Source organism: Prionailurus bengalensis, chromosome B2 (assembly GCF_016509475.1).
Source record: "Prionailurus bengalensis isolate Pbe53 chromosome B2, Fcat_Pben_1.1_paternal_pri, whole genome shotgun sequence".
Lineage (NCBI taxonomy): Eukaryota > Metazoa > Chordata > Mammalia > Carnivora > Felidae > Prionailurus > Prionailurus bengalensis.
Window position 1 is genome coordinate 91,223,838 of NC_057349.1, and position 15,559 is coordinate 91,239,396.

General features: G+C 44.0%; 1 protein-coding gene across 6 annotated transcripts in view; it reads left to right on the forward strand.

Annotated features, from left to right (window-relative positions):
* Positions 1-1,211: 1,211 nt before the first annotated feature.
* GRIK2 (glutamate ionotropic receptor kainate type subunit 2) overlaps positions 1,212-15,559 on the forward strand; it is a 662,286-nt gene continuing 647,938 nt past the window's right edge. For 3 of the 6 annotated variants that reach the window (XM_043592013.1, XM_043592015.1, XM_043592014.1), the window contains exons 1-2: positions 1,214-2,329; positions 7,616-8,020. In XM_043592013.1, the coding sequence (XP_043447948.1) occupies positions 7,906-8,020 (115 nt within the window). In that variant the 5' untranslated portion in view covers positions 1,214-2,329; positions 7,616-7,905. Of the gene's footprint in view, positions 2,330-6,836; positions 8,021-15,559 lie in introns of those variants that run through there. The other 3 variants (XM_043592016.1, XM_043592011.1, XM_043592012.1) reach the window with 3 other exon arrangements.

Genomic DNA, 15,559 nt, shown 5'->3' on the forward strand with positions numbered 1-15,559 from the left:
TACTCTCTCAGAGCTACAACAAAACAGAGCAGGTTGCCTTCACCCAGGGATTTGCACTGGAATCTATTCTGTGTGCAGCTTTTTGCTCCTCCCTCCTGGAAGTGGCAAGGCTGAATTGTATGATGACAAGGACAGTGTCTTTGGCCAGTAGACAAGTTGTCACCATTCCTCCGGTGGGGGAATGGGACTGAATAGGGTATTTTTTTCCGGGCCTGGCCCAAACTGGGCTCTGCCTCGAGGGTCCATTAGGCTGCAGGTCACAGCAGCTGGAGCCCAGGCGCCCAGAGCCAGTCACGCGTCTGTGCTGCCCGCTCCACGAGGCACAATGGAGTCATTGACTATTTATTTACTCCGTACAACAAGGCCGCTGTTGACTTAATTACGGGAGCCTCCCTGCCACCCCCTGGATCTTTAAATGACTAACAGACTCTCCATTGCCACTAACTAATCTCTCCTTAACCTCTGTAAGTCCTGAGTCTCCCCAACAGGGCGGGCACAGTAGGCATGTAGGAGGTAAGGAGACTCCGAGGTGGTGTCCAAGAAGCTAGAGACTGGTGGTTTTGAGCAAGAGCCAGGTAGGGTTGGGCAGGACTATTTCTGTGTGTTGCCGGACTAGGCTGAATCAGGCGCTAGCCCCAGGGCGTGGAGGGTGGCGAAGCCGAGCCAGGCTCCGACGAGGGCTTAATTTTAGGGGGGGGGGGGGGGGAGGGGAGAAGAGGGGGAGAGGGCAGGGCTGCAGGGAAGGAAGCAACCTAAGGACAAACGCTCGCTCGTCTCCAGTCAAGACAATTAGTCCCTGGGTACGCAGAGCCTCTCTACTTGTGGGCCTTCGAAATTACAGATCTGAGTGCCGCTGGGGATCAGGACTGCTGAAGGATCCTGCAGACCCACGGGATCTCACCTGGCCCCTCCTCATACAACCCATTTGAAAATTGTCTCCGGGCTCAGCGCATGGCCTGTTCGGCTCAGCCTCAGTTAAACCTCGCGAATCGCTGCTCGCTAACTTCCTCTGGGGGCAACTTGCTAAGTCTCTGCTCTAGTTAATATTGTAGGACCGAGGATAAAATAGCATTGGTATTGAATAGATGTTGACTTATCCGACCCAGAGGAGCAGAAATCAGAGATTGTTTGCAGAAGCTAATCGTTTTTGCTGAGAAGCAGGGGAAGCCTGTAGTGCTCATGGCCGGAGGCTCCTCCCTGAAGCCGAGCTTCGCGAAGACTGTAGGTCTTAGGTGCCCCTCCCCACCTCGGGCCCAATAAAAAGTCCCCCAGGGAATTTAGACTGGCGGCTGCCTAGCCGGGACTTCTCCCCAGGCTCCTTTCTACAACCGTAGAGCCTGAGACCTCAGGTTCGGCTCCCACCAGATCTAAAATCCAACTTCTTTCTGCGATTTGCTTGGGTTGATAGTTCAAGGACCTCGGAGGCCGGGGGCGGGCACGGGGGCCAAGAAGACGTCTGCCATTAAGCCTTCAGACAGACACAGAGACTTCTCGCCGACGCCCGGGGGGAGTCTCTTTCTACTTTCAGCAACGGAGGCGAGGAGAGGTGCGCGGATTCCAGGCATCTAAAGGGGTACGGGCAGCGCGACGAGAGAGCATTGGTAGCGTGTGCACAGAAGGTGCAAGTGGGAGTAAGGAGCAGGTCAAACAAAATCTTTACCGCAAACCTCAAAGGGAAATGGCAGTAGTTGGAGTAAAAGGGCCACTTTGGAGACTACGGGCTGCTCCTCAAATCCTGGCAGCAAATAAGTTTCGTTGCTATGGTTTCGAAGAGGTATAAAAGCCACCACCCAGAACCGAACGTGCTCGGGCTCCTTACATGTGTTGTCACAACCCGGGGCCAGGCAAATTCCTTGGGGGTTTCATCACTCCCTGACCGAACATCTCAGTCCCGGTCCCCCCCATCCCAGAGCAGGCGGGGGTGTGCGCAGGAGATGAAGTCTCGGCCAGCGGACTTATAACGTCCGAGCCTGGTGGTGCCCAGAATTCTCGCACTTTCGCTCCTGAGGTCCCGGGGGGAGCGCTGCGCCCTGGTGGCCGTAGCCGCCGAGAGTGTGCAGGGGCCGCAGGGAAACGAGTGCGGCGCCTTTAAAGCAAGAGGCGAGGAACCCCCGCCAGGAGGCGTGTCTGTCTCCGCCGCTCCCGCTGCCGCCGCCGCCGCCGCCGCTGCTCCACGGTCTTCGTCTCCGCCGCCGCCGTCACTCGCGCTCGGCGCCCGCGGCTGCGCTCCTCTGTCCGGGAGCAGCAGACTTCCCGCCCGACCTCCTCTGGCTGCTCCTCCCCGAGGACCACCCCTCCCCCTCCCTGCCTACCTCACCCGCAGCGAGAGGTAAGGACTCCCCCCGGTGGGCTCCGCTCGGGGCTGCCTCCCGAGGTGTACGTTCCCACAGGAGGGACCGAGGGTGGGCGAGGGGCTTTTAACGCCTGGAGAGGAAGAAGGCGAACAGCCGCGCGGCGGAGCCCGGTGCGCTCACGGTACCCGCTGGACCGATTCGCTGCGAGTGGCTTTGTCCCGCTCGCCTCAGCCAATTCCCGTCAAGGATGCAACTGGCTCGGTTGGCTGCGGGCGCTCGCGTTCTCCACATAAAATAATTTAATAAGTGGACGTGTCAGGAAGTGGCCTCAGCTACCGGGACTCACGCGAGGCGAAGAGAGACAGATGGCAAGAACCCGTGTGTCTGCCTGCGGGTCTGACGAACTCCCAAGCCTTCATTCCATCCGCCCATTTTCCCATTAACCCTGCTCCTTAGTTCTGTGCTCAAGTACAGACATTCATTTTAACCAGTGCCAGAACCCGGAGCGCCTGAAAAAAACCCAAACAAACAAAACCCCCAAAACTCGGAGGACGTCCCATTAGGGTAAGGGGAGTCACCGGGGTGGATCGTAAACGGCAAAAACTTTTAATGACTCTCATTCCCTGATATTTTTACCTTCAAGGAGTTCTTTACTCAACACCACGACCTAACTGAGACCCCCTAGCTAATGATTTCCAATTAAGGGAATAGGGGACATTAGAAAACTTACTACTACTGTCCTTTTGGTAACACACAGACTACCTTCTAGCACTTCTTCATCTTCATACTGTAAGTATTCTGTCATCAGAAATTCCCTTATGGATTAATTATTACACAAGAGATGATTGATTCATTCCAATCGTAACTAGCCTGTAGTTTAGTTGCTGGAAGGTAGGTAATAATATTTCAATTTTTGATTTGCCTAACTTTTATAGAAACCATTACTGTAACCATCACCGCAGCTTTCAGTGGCCTTAGGAACTTATTAAACAACCAACCGACCAAACAAACAATATGAAACCCAGGGAAGGAAAGTGATTGAAAAATAAGTGATGCCTGGAAGTCTTCCCTGTTAGTTTTCTTCTGTTAAAACCCATTGAAGATTGCACAGACTAAAATCTTAAAAAAAGAAAAAAAAAAGCTTCCAGGAAATGTAAAGCTATTCCAATTCAATTTCTTAATTAAGATACACTTCTTTTTGGCATCTAAAAATTAATTAAAACTCTAAATGTCATTAATCATCAATGCAGCAGAATGTTGGTGGAACAGCTGATATGTGTTCAGAATCACAAGGGATTGCATACCATAGCATTCGTAGTTAGGAAGAGTGAAGTGTAAGTATGCAACAGTGTGGTTTTAAGTGGTATCAGCTCTGACTTTATTCTCTGGCACCTCTAATGCCACGGATGAACAGCCTGTTTATTTTAGCTTAGTTTCCATACAACAGGCCATATGCATGGAAGAACAGGTCAGGTGTTACTGTGAGATGAGGTGTCTCAAATGTCACGTAACAGCAGGACTTTGGTGACAAGTCAAGTGGAATCTTTAGAAAGAATTCCGTGTGAAACAATTTGAATATAGGTATGGCATGGAAGAACCTTTGCAACACCTTTGAAATTCAGGTTGTCCTGGGATATGTATTTGCTGTCTCTTGCAAAAGGTATAGGCATTGTCTTCTTAAATGTTAGGCTGTAAGGATTGTTACACATTTGTACATGCCCCAGCAGGTGGCAGCTAACTAGAATAAGATTCATTTTCACTGGGAGAATAGAGAACTAAAATTGCTTCTCAAGTAATAGTGCCCAAGAATAAGAGGTCATTAGTGTCAGTAAATATAAAAACACAGTGAAAGATGAAGCTAATGGCATTTTGTTGTTGGAACAAGCTTTGCATGAACATGATATGCATTTTGTTCTTTGTTAATTTATCATAGGCTTGATATCTCTTCATGTCAGGACCTTCTCTCTCTCTCTCTCTCTCTCTCTCTCTCTCTCTCTCTCTCTCTGTGTGTGTGTGTGTGTGTGTGTGTGTGTTGAGGCTTACTTTTAGATACAGGTCTTCTCTGTGTGTGCATATATGTATGTACTTGCAGTTTGTCATCTCTGCTTTGACCTTGGAACCTACAGAGCTTTGGCTTCTAGAAATAAAGGTTGCCATATGGTTAAAATAGACAAAAGCAAATGTAACTATGGGATAAGGTGTGTAAATCTCACTGTTACTAAATATATGATTCCCTGCCACCAAATAGTGCTTTTTGTTCCTTGAAAAAGGAACAAATTACAAAACTGACACGATTTTTAAAAGAGTTCAGTTTGGTCAGTGAACACTATACAATAACTTTATCAATCATATAGTCTCAGAACTATGATGTCTAGTATCAGTATTGGGGAGAAACTTGTAATAACTTCAAGATTGCCCTACTGTAAGGCATCTTCCACACCATCAGGTCATTCTTTTCTAGTACTCGGAGCAGGGGGGGTTGGTAATTTTAGGATTTTTGTTGGTTTTGTTTTAGGTTTTTTTTTTTTTTTTAAGGGTTGTTTGTGTTTTTGTCCTGGGAGTGAGTGAAGTTTAATTAGAAAGAACAATAATTAGTCTGATTACTCTTGTAACAGATGAAAACCTGAAGGTGAAGAATTCTAAAGCAATAACTAATTGTACATTTTAGAAATGTCTTTAGCCACTGAACATTGATAGCAATAGCATTGATGTTATTCAGTATTCTGAATTCTTAGTGGTATTTCAGGCATTTTTTAAAAATGAAGAACAGTAGTTTAGTGCTCATGAGGGGATTCACAGTTAATGTAAATGGATTTTGTAGTAGTATGCCCTGGAAAGGGATGACTATTAGCACATCCTGGGTATGCCAGGCAATCCCAGTAAGTCACACTGAAATATACACACAGCACAGTTGACAAAATAATCCTCTTGACAATGTGAACAATGCAATAATTCAAATTCCCAGACTCTGTGTGGTAGAATTATGCTCATTGTCACTTCAAATGGCACATTACCCATTCAATGCACTACTTTCAATGTACTACTCCAGAATAAATCAATGCCTGGAGCGCTGTCCGTGGTCCTGAAGAAAGGTCGTCTCCTATCTTGCAGAAGTTCAGTTAGACAGGTGGAGTTGCTCTCTATGATGTGGAAGTCTTTCAGATTAGTTGATGGATGTAAATGAACCTAATTTAGCATATGTGCAAAATTGGTTCTTTGGGGACCAATTAATAGTAAGAAAAATTTATGATGGACTTTTTACTGTTTAATATACTGGGTAAGAACTTCATGAATCTTGAAGCTTGATCTTTCGCTTTTCCAACTAGACATCCAATAAATAATCCCACATAAGCTAAATAGTTTACAATGCTAGATTTAAGTAGAAAAGTTACAACTGTAATGTCAAATGCCATTACATTAACAGAATACGTGAACAAAGAGTTATGGTACATTTTGTTTTCTCAGGTTTCATTACATACTAGCTATACCGCAAAACTGCAGTATTTTGATTAGTCACAACAGAGCATGTTATTTTCAGGTATTGTATATCAATCATATTGACAGATGAAAAAACTAAGAATATTTATTTTTGCCCTGGCTGTCATTATTGTATCTGCTAGGATCAAAAAAGAGGGAGAACAAATAGAATAGAAACTAAATGAAACAACAAATACAGACGTGTTGGAGTATACATGTCTTACAAGAGATATTTTATACATGGACTGAAGGAGTCGCTAGATACCCTTGGTTTTTGCACAAGGTGTTCTTTTTAAAGTGCTCAAATAGTCAAATTATTTGATTGAATTGCCTGCTACACTGCAGAACTAGTCATTCATGATACTTATTTTTGACACTGCAGTTATGCCTCCATCTTTAAAGAAAAGTCAGTGCCCACTTAATGCTTTTGCAAAATGTAGCTCTATTTTCAAGTCAGCATTTTATAATATCTTAAGAAAAAATAGAATGAAAAAAATCACTGTGATGGAATGAAAACATTACATCATTTTCTTGCTATCTGGAAGAAATAGTACTCATATCACTCCCTCTTAAAAAAATAGATATTCTTCAAATAAGGTATAATCTTATAATTTTTTCATAAGGTTTAACCTATGCCCTGTTAGTTGGTTGTGAAAAAACAATTATTTTAAAATACAGGTCCAGCACTTTGCCTTTTGTGCTACTTGACCACTTAAAAATATTAATATATAATAATATATTTATTACTAACCATCTGGGTTTCACTTGCTAATGTAAAATATTAGGATTGGATAGTTTTATTTCTATGTCTGGAGTACAGCATATTACCTATTTCAGCAGTAAAATGTATTTTCATGTTAAAAGAATATGTATTTCTGTACTTAAAAAAATAAATTTCAAAGCCAAGACAGTCACTGCCTAAAGACTCTAAGTAGAACACTAGACAATAAGGCATTTTTAGACTAATTGATACTCAATGTTGCCCAAACTGTGATCCCATATTCTGCCTCTGAAAGAAAAACATATTCAAAAACCTAAAATGAGAAGAAATTCGAGTGTAGGTTATTGAAGCCTTAAGAGTTATACCAACTTAAATATCATTGTCTTTGTATACATGCACAATTATTTTAGATGAGCTAAGAATATGGGTGGGAAAATAGGAATCCTTCATTTTAATTCAACACTTTTCCTTCTAAAAGACCACTTGAAGTCTGTTTTTTATTCCTGAGTAGTAATCAAGGAATGTCCACTCAAGTTTTTAAAGACTATCTTAACTTCTGCAATTGCACTCCAATCTGTATTCACTCCTGGGGAAAAAAAAAAATTTAAGAATATAAACAAGACCTTGTTTCAACCTAAACACAGGTTACATTTGCAGTAAATTCTTCTGCTTAGACCACTTCCTTTTTTTTTTTTTTTACAACTCCTAGGCAAAGTGACTTTGATTTAGCTTGTCATTTATTAAAATTCATCAGTTGATTGTACGAAGTCTGCTTGCATACACCACTCTCTTAGCAAAGACTCTTATGGAAAATAAAAGCACTTTCTCCATGTAAATAAATCCAACTTCTTTCTTGAAACTCAAAGCGGGCGATGAGATCGGTTGCATAAGAGATATTGGGAAGCTCACTGGCAGGGAGCCTTCAGAGGCAAGCAGCTATCTCAATTTTTCTCACTTAATCTTGGCTTCACGTCAGAAGCTGTGCAGCAGTGCAGTAGAATAGGGCCTGGCAAAACCTTTGCGAGCAAAGCGCCTTTTGTGCTGGGACTGTGGCTCGCCACCGACGCTCGGCGGTTTCCAAGGCTGGATTTCCCATTGATTTCCTCCTCCTTTGCTTCCCCAGGCTCGCGCGGCCGGACATTGTGGGTGTGCGTGCTGGATTTCTCCCGGATGCTCCCCGACTAACATGGATGTCCCACCATCCCTTGCAGTGGAAGGTTGCTCCTTGGCGCAGTGAGTGAAGAACATGCAGCGATTGCTAATGGGTTTGGGAAGCGGAGACTCCTTCCTCTCTGTGACCATGCCGTGATCGTGTCTGCGGCCACCACTCGACGCATCCTCATTCCTACCCGAACCGGGAGCCTAACGCTAGATCGGGGAAGTGGGAGCCGCGCGTGTGGACACAGAAACACCATGAAGATTATTTCCCCGATTCTAAGTAATCCAGTCTTCAGGCGCACCATTAAACTCCTGCTCTGCTTACTGTGGATTGGATATTCCCAAGGAACCACACATGTATTAAGATTTGGTAAGATCCCCCATTCCTCTCCATTGCCTGGTCTCCGGCTCCGAGGCAGCCGGATGTAAACAGGCGGGTTCCCTCTTACAGGCGGGTGGGCTCAACGTATTCCGACCTGTTCGCTGCTCCATAGCCTCCCGGGGTTTTAAAGAACCGCTTGTGCTTTCCGTTTCGTTTCCTTTTTTCCTTCTTTTATTAAAAAAAAAAAAAAAAATAGCCACGGGAGGATGAAGTGAGAGCCAGTGTGTGGTAGTGGTCGCTGCATTACCTCCACCCCGTAGCCTGAGATGGTGGTGACGCTGGGGGCACAGCCGGCGGTCGCGCCCGCCTGTCTCCGCGGGAGTCTTCCGGGGCTTGGCGGACTGACCGTTCGCGCTGGGGCTGCACGCCTCTCAGCTTGCGGGGCAGACGAGTCAGTACCTGGTAACTCTTTGGCAAGTTGGCGTCTGTCCGCTTCGGTCGGGGACCCGGACAGGTCCGCGAGTGGAAGGAGCTCACCCTTTTGATTTCTTTTGTCATCAGAGAGCCTTTTAGTCTAATTTCACCGCTCTCCAGTCCTTGGTTGCCTTTTCTGGGGAAACGGCGCTTGTAAAAATGTTGTTGTAAGGTAGTAGGCTCTGTTTAGCAAGAGGAGGCTGCTGCTTAGCCGAAGTAAAATAGCGTCCTAAGAAAGGGTTCTGTTTGTTTTTAACTTGTGAGCCCTCCTCTCCCAGCTTTCTTAGAGTCCTGATCTAATGAATGATTAACAGTGGTGATTGGGGCGGAGAGTAGTTGTGTGCGGGAGTCTGAGTGTGCGTCTTTATTTCATCGTGGCATGATAAAAGAGTCGAGTGGCAGTTATATATTAGGGGAATCTACTGCTTTCCTACGGAATCAGGGTTCTTTTAGAGCTCGAAGGAAAATCTAAACGTGGGATTCCTGTGAAAACGCTGGTCAGGAGATTTGCTTGGAGGAAATGAAGCGTGGGCAACGCTCAGCTGCTGTGAATGTCCAATGGAGTTTTAGGAGGAGCAGGACTAGTCAGGGAAAGTTCCCTTAAGTAGATGGGAGTGAGAGAGGAGAAAACCAACTGAGTAAACGCTCCCACAGCGCGAGCCTCCTTTGACAGTTCAAGTGGATTTAGACCAAAGAGTGCAAGAAACCATATAATCCTGAGTATGTGTCTCTGAGATAAAAGCAGATACATTAAGTCAGTCAAATTTAAATCAGACTGATTGCCTGCATCTCCTATTATGTCAACAGCATCTTCTCTCTTTCCTTTTTCCCATGTGCTTTTTCTATAATGATAAAATCTATCATCTCTCTTGGGCTTTGCATTGCCAGGATAGGAATGCTTTTCACATAATAAAAAAAAGGAATCTTAGTCTCCCCTTCCCTTATCCAACACATAAACACCTGGAGTCCAGAAGGCTGGTAATGACAAAGACAGACAACAGGTTATATCCAAATTCCAACTGTTGCAGTTTTGTTTTGTTTTGTTTTTTGTTTTTTGTTTTTTTGCTTCTTTTTTTGCTTCATGCCTTTAGATGGTACTTAAGCACGTTGCTCTTAGCAACAAGAGTCCACAGGAATGCTTGTTTCTTTCGATGAGATTAAACAGGTCTCTGTATCATTGGAAATGTGTGTGTGTGTTCAGCTGTTCTCCTTCAAGCATGGCAAATGCTACGATATGGTAGTTTTGCCCAATATTTTGAGTAGGACAACCTACTTATTTGGAATACTGAGGTATCTTCTGAAATGTGTTTGTGAACGAGTGTGCCTTAGTGTGTTTGCTTGTGGACTGGGTGGGAAAAAAAAAAAAGAAGACTTGGAGCCGAAAAACTGCCACCAGTACTCAAAAGATTTAATTATTGCTCCTCTGGTCTTGCAGCACAATATTTGCTGAATCATTAGATTGTTACATTCGCTGATCATTTCATATCTTCATATTAAAAATCTTGGCGACTGTAGCAGAGTGTGTAACAGCTCTCCAAAAGAGCTGACACACACACAAAAATATATTTTCCTAGACCAATGCTTACTAAGAATGTCCTTAAGAAATAGGAGAGTAGGCAAAGACCTTCTCACCAGTGCCTAGATACCCTAAACCAATGGCCCAGTTTCTAGATAACCTGTTATTTTCTCCATTAACTTCAAACATCTTCCACGTGGAGATTGGTTTTCTCTGCTATCCACCTGAGTTATGGGGAAGGACTGTGTATATTGTAATCATTGGACTATTTCCCTGCTTGGGCTATTTGATGCATTGGTGGGAGTTTTATTTTCTCCTGGGGAAAACATGTTTTGAGTGGACTGGATGGCTGGTTGAGTGTGTATAAGCCACTCTTGAGTAAGGTTATTTTCAACTTTGATTCAAAGGGCCAACCAGAGCCTCATCTTTAGCCTCGTGCCTTGTAAGAGTAAGGTTTGGGGTTTCTGGGCAGTGGCCTGCCAGGTGTGGGTGAGAAGCACTGTCTCTGCTGAAGAGGTGGCAACCAGTCCCTTCCCCACCTCCCCAACCAACTGGGCTTGACTAGGAGCTGCCAACCACCCAGAAACTCTGCCTGGGTGCCATGGCAACTGCTGAATGTGACCAGGAGGCTGCCCCAGCCCCCCTTCCAGTTGGTGGTGGAAAACCACCCTCAAGGGCTCTACGCTGTCCTTACTCCCCCTAACAACCTCCTGCCGCACCACACACACACCCCTGCCCGAGGGCTGTAACTCGACCCTGACCCTGAGCCCTCCTATCAAAGTCTGTGGATTGGGGAGCTGTCAGCACAAGGTGCTGACCTTTGCTGAGTTGCTGAAGGTCTAACGGGTACAAAAAGCGCCCCCCCTCTCTCTCTCTCTCTCTCTCTCTCTCTCTCTCTCTCTCTCTCATACACACGTACACACATGCTGGCAAATGCACTCTCGTGAAGCAAGCAACACTTTGGCACAGTGACTCCTCTCTCGTGGCCAAGAAAACTTACGTAGCTATGCCCAGGAGCGCCTCTGTCCGGGGACACCCCTCCCACCCTTACTGGCTCTCACTGAGCTTCACACCCAGGCCTGCTCCTCTTCTCGGGAAGCAAACATCTCCGAGAGAGGGTCTCTGGAGCGCTGACCCTAGGGTGCTTTCCTTCAGCTTTAAGATAGCTCAGGGCAATGAGGGAAAGGACCTATCTATGGTCAGCTAAAAGTTAACTCCAAAGTGGATGGCTGTTTCCTGTCTTTGATCCTGGCAACGCTCACCTAGGGAGACAAAGTCAGGGGACAAAGTAGATACTGGATGGTCAGAAACTGTTTCCCCACTCCAGGTCACATCAGTCATTCTCAGAGCCAGCTTTTCCAGGTGCCTGAGAAGCCTCCAGCCGGGCCTCTCCCCAGGCACAGTAGGTTTCCTCTATGTAAATGAGGCACCTTTGTGTCTCCGCAGCTGCGTGCTCGCTTTGTTTGCAGTTGGTGAGGGCAAAGGCAGGATCTTTCCGTCTTTCCATTTGCGGGGGTGTGGCCCCCAATAGTCTCCCTTCTAAACTACTGCAGCTCTCGGTACGTGAACATTGCTTTTGTTACAGTAGCCTCCCTCTCTTCCTGTTCTGCTCTGACCCCTGCTTCTGGGACAGCATGGGGGTAGAAAGTAGCTCTGTTGGGGCTCGGGACGCTACTGGTACTGGGCTAGCAGTCCCTTTTGTAGTTTGGGAGGCTTTGGCATCTTTGCTAAGTGGTCACTCCTCAAGATACCACTTGTTTCCAATCTTCGAGGTCGAATTATTTTTCAGTGCTTATCTGAATTGGCATTTAGAACTCCAGGCATGTCTTTGCTCGGACATTAACCCAAACTTTCTCCCAGACTCTTGGGCAGCTTCTCCAAGCTAGTCGTGTTGGAGGAGCTAAGCATGTGATATAGGCCATTTCTTTCCTTCAGATGTTTCGACCTAGCTTTTCTTTTAAGCATGTCAGTAGAGTGGCTTTCTTTAAAGGCTTCACAGGCAAGGTCTTCCCTCCGATGCGCTCTGACCTCCTTGCTACTGCGCACTAGCCACCGCTCCATGGCGCAGCACGTAGTCACCTCCCAGCACACAGGCAGAAGGTGAGGACTACTAGGTCAGGGACAGCTCAGATAATAAAACCCACGACGTGAGGAGGAGTGGAAAGAGTCCCTATGGAAATCCCCCTATTTGCTGGACATCTCGAGTGCTCCTAGATATAATAATTAGTAGCAGATGTACTACAACATCAAGGGAGTGAGTGAATTGACTGAGCTTAGAAGCTGCCCCTGTCTACAAGTTCTTTGAAAGAGATTTTTCTTCCTTTGGGAGGTGAGATGGGCGGGAGGGAGGAGTGGCCTTACATCTGGAAGCAGGAAAACTGGCTCTTGAGAGGCGGGGATGGGGGAGTAATAGCGGCTACTGTCTGAAATAGATAAAGCCCGAACACCTGCTCAGCTGAGCTCTGGAAAGCAGGGGAGGGAAATCTTTCCAAGAATTGCCAACACAACGGCCACTAAAAAAATCTGTTTTTCACATAAGTTCTCACTTATTCTTAAAGCTTCAAAGACTAACTCTGATGTGATCCATCAACAGAGGCACACTCATTTCAGGAAACGACTTTGAAAAATGATCTTTTCGTCCTTTAGAAATAGCACCCCTTCTCCACCTAGACACATGGAACTCACATTTTTAGGCTTTGTGAGGTTGTCTTTCAGCAGTGAACAGCAGTTTATATGTCAGTAGACATTTCTTCAGACAGACACTTTCTGCTTTGTAGTTTAATTCAAGTGATTATTGCAGTGTGTTCATTCCCTGAATTCTCAAATGACACTGTTTCAACATTTACTCAGCACAGGAAAGTTAATGTGAATTGCTCCCACACAAAGGAGGAACATACTATAGACCAAACATAAGATGTATCATTGATTATCAGAGCCTTTTCAACCCTATTCACCATTAAATAACGTGTTGCCTATGATAAAGATGGCATAATTTTTTATTATCTTTTAATTGTCAAAATTTCTGATACAGAAAATGCTTTGCCCTTTTGTAGTAGAAATTCAAGTGAGAGGAATTCATTTTCTCTTTCTGTTGTTAAGATTTTACTGTGTTATCGTGGCTCCAATTACATTTGTTCCCTGAAAATTGTTGATGTCCATTTTCAGACATCAGAGTAGAAAGCAGTTGACTGTTTTTCAACTGCACTATACTTAAATCATTAATCCACTGCATCCATAATACCTGGGGTTTGTGGGAGACCCTAGGTTTTCCCCAGTAGAGTGGTCTGATGTATTGAAATGGAATTGTTGATTGTCTTGTTTGGGTAGTGAAACATTATCTTCTGTGGGCTTTCAATTTATAGTCCAGTTATCAAGGAACTGGAAATGCTTCAAATGAATCTTACCCCCTAAATCTTAGCATGAAAAGGTCAAAAGCCCCTGAAAGAAAAGGAAATAGGTGCACATCATCATTATTGACTGGTCTAGATTAAACACCAAAGAGGAAGATTTCAATCTGATAACGTCATAGGCCTTCCTGTTTTTCTTTGCTGCTTCTGCTGACAATTTTGTAAGGTAATTAAATTGGCTGATTGAAGTCACGGTGGTCATGGGGCGATAAAGACCATTTGGATTTAATGGAATTTAAAACAACAGAGCACTGAACACAACTCTTACAGAACAAGAATTTTAATGGCCCATTCCGGGTGCTGACTAAATAGAATGCCCTTAACAAGTTTAATCGAAAGGGCAAGGCAGATTAGCACTATATAGTCTTTATGGTTGAAGATTGGGGAATTAAAATTATCCCTTTAAAAGACTCATTAATGCATTATCAAGATTTAATGTAGGTTAAATAAGCTTTCTTTGGATCTTCATCATATATGTGAACCTAGGCTTAGGAGCAAGTTTCAATAAGGAAATATTTTTGAGAGCTGAGCTAATAAGCTGAATTATATGCCTCTTATTTCAAATGCAGAAGACATTTAAAATTCTTTGATAGTATATAGGGTGTTGAGGGTAAGTGTTGATGAATTCTTTCTTTTCTGTAACGGAAAAGAACGAATTTAACCTTTTGTTTAAAGTTTCATCATTGGTAGTTTCTTGTTTTTTATTTTAAACAAACTTTGTCTATAGTAGAGAAACTACAGAGGTAATAAAGAAATTCTCAATATAGTCATAGGTATTTGATATTTTATGTTGTCTTTTTAATCCTGTCCCCTCTTTTTTTTTTCCTACTGAAAATTCTGCATTCAGGTTACCATACTTTATTCCATTCAGGTCCCTTCTGCCCCAGAAAAAGTGCAGTTCCCTGCTTTACACTGGCAACACTAAAGGACAGCCAGTCCCAGGGTAAAAGTCAAGCCTCAGTCCATTATAAGATTGTTCACCTCTGTAACTGTTTCTTTCCTTGTGGAATTGTCTACTCAAAGCTGTCCATTCCTTTGATTATTCCAGAAAAACCTGAAACCTATGTTTTCATATAAAAATCTGTGAGATTTTCATTGCACACAATTTTAAAAATTGTTTAAAAAATTCTGAGTTGATGAAATCGAAACAGCAAGTAGCCCAGAGGTCACCAGTTTTCACCCTCCAGCCCACCTCACATTCTGCATGTTCTCTAAGGAACACATACTTTAACTCTCCCTTGATCCCCCAACAAGTAAGGCTTATTTGTCTCTTGCCTCACACCTTTAGGGCCAAACATTTCATATTGTTGTATTTTCAAGCAACAATTAGCTTATCTGATAAAACCAATGTGAGTGGGAGATTAGAGGAGACCTTTAAAATCTTTCTGCAAGTTTTTTTTATTTTATTTTTCATGTTATTTTTATATTTGGGCTTTTGACACTCCTCTGCATTTATGGCACCATTCAAATATAGTATTTGATTATAGATTGATTTAAACCATTCACTTTCTTAACCAAAAACTCAACATGCTTCTTTGAATTTAATGGAGAGCCAGGTCACTAGACAGCAGGGGTTATGTGTGAAGATCTGAAAGAGTCTGGGGAGGTTGTGGCTTTCAGATCTTTTCCCCACTGATACATGTAATCCTCTCCATCTTTCCTTTTGGTTACACATCTGCCCTCTTCCGTGCCCTTGTTGTAAGACAAGTATATTCTGGAAGGGAGAGCACATAGTCCCTAGACTGTAAAGTTAGGATGAGTTTATTAGATTGATCGATTCTGTCTGTGACAGAGATACTCAGATACAAAAGAGAATACCCGGTGCCTAAGGGAGTGCAGAGTGATTAGCACTGATGTGAAGGGGAGGCTGAGAAAACCGAAATCAAATGCCATTTGATACACAGTCTTTCCTAGATTCACAGCAGACATCTCAGTGCTTTTTAAATTGATCTTTTTGCTTGTATTTGTCCAAATCTCTGAGCATATGTGATTATTTCAGATGAGATGTCAGTGATATTCTTACATCGACATACCTCTTTCCAATCAAATGGATCTTTAAATGCTTTGCCTTTACCCTTTTACATCAACAAACTACTTTTCTGTCATTGAACTAGAGCAAGTATTTGTAAGATGTTACCTCTAATTCCCATTTCAATCTCCATCTCAGTCTTACTCTGAGTCCTTAACCTA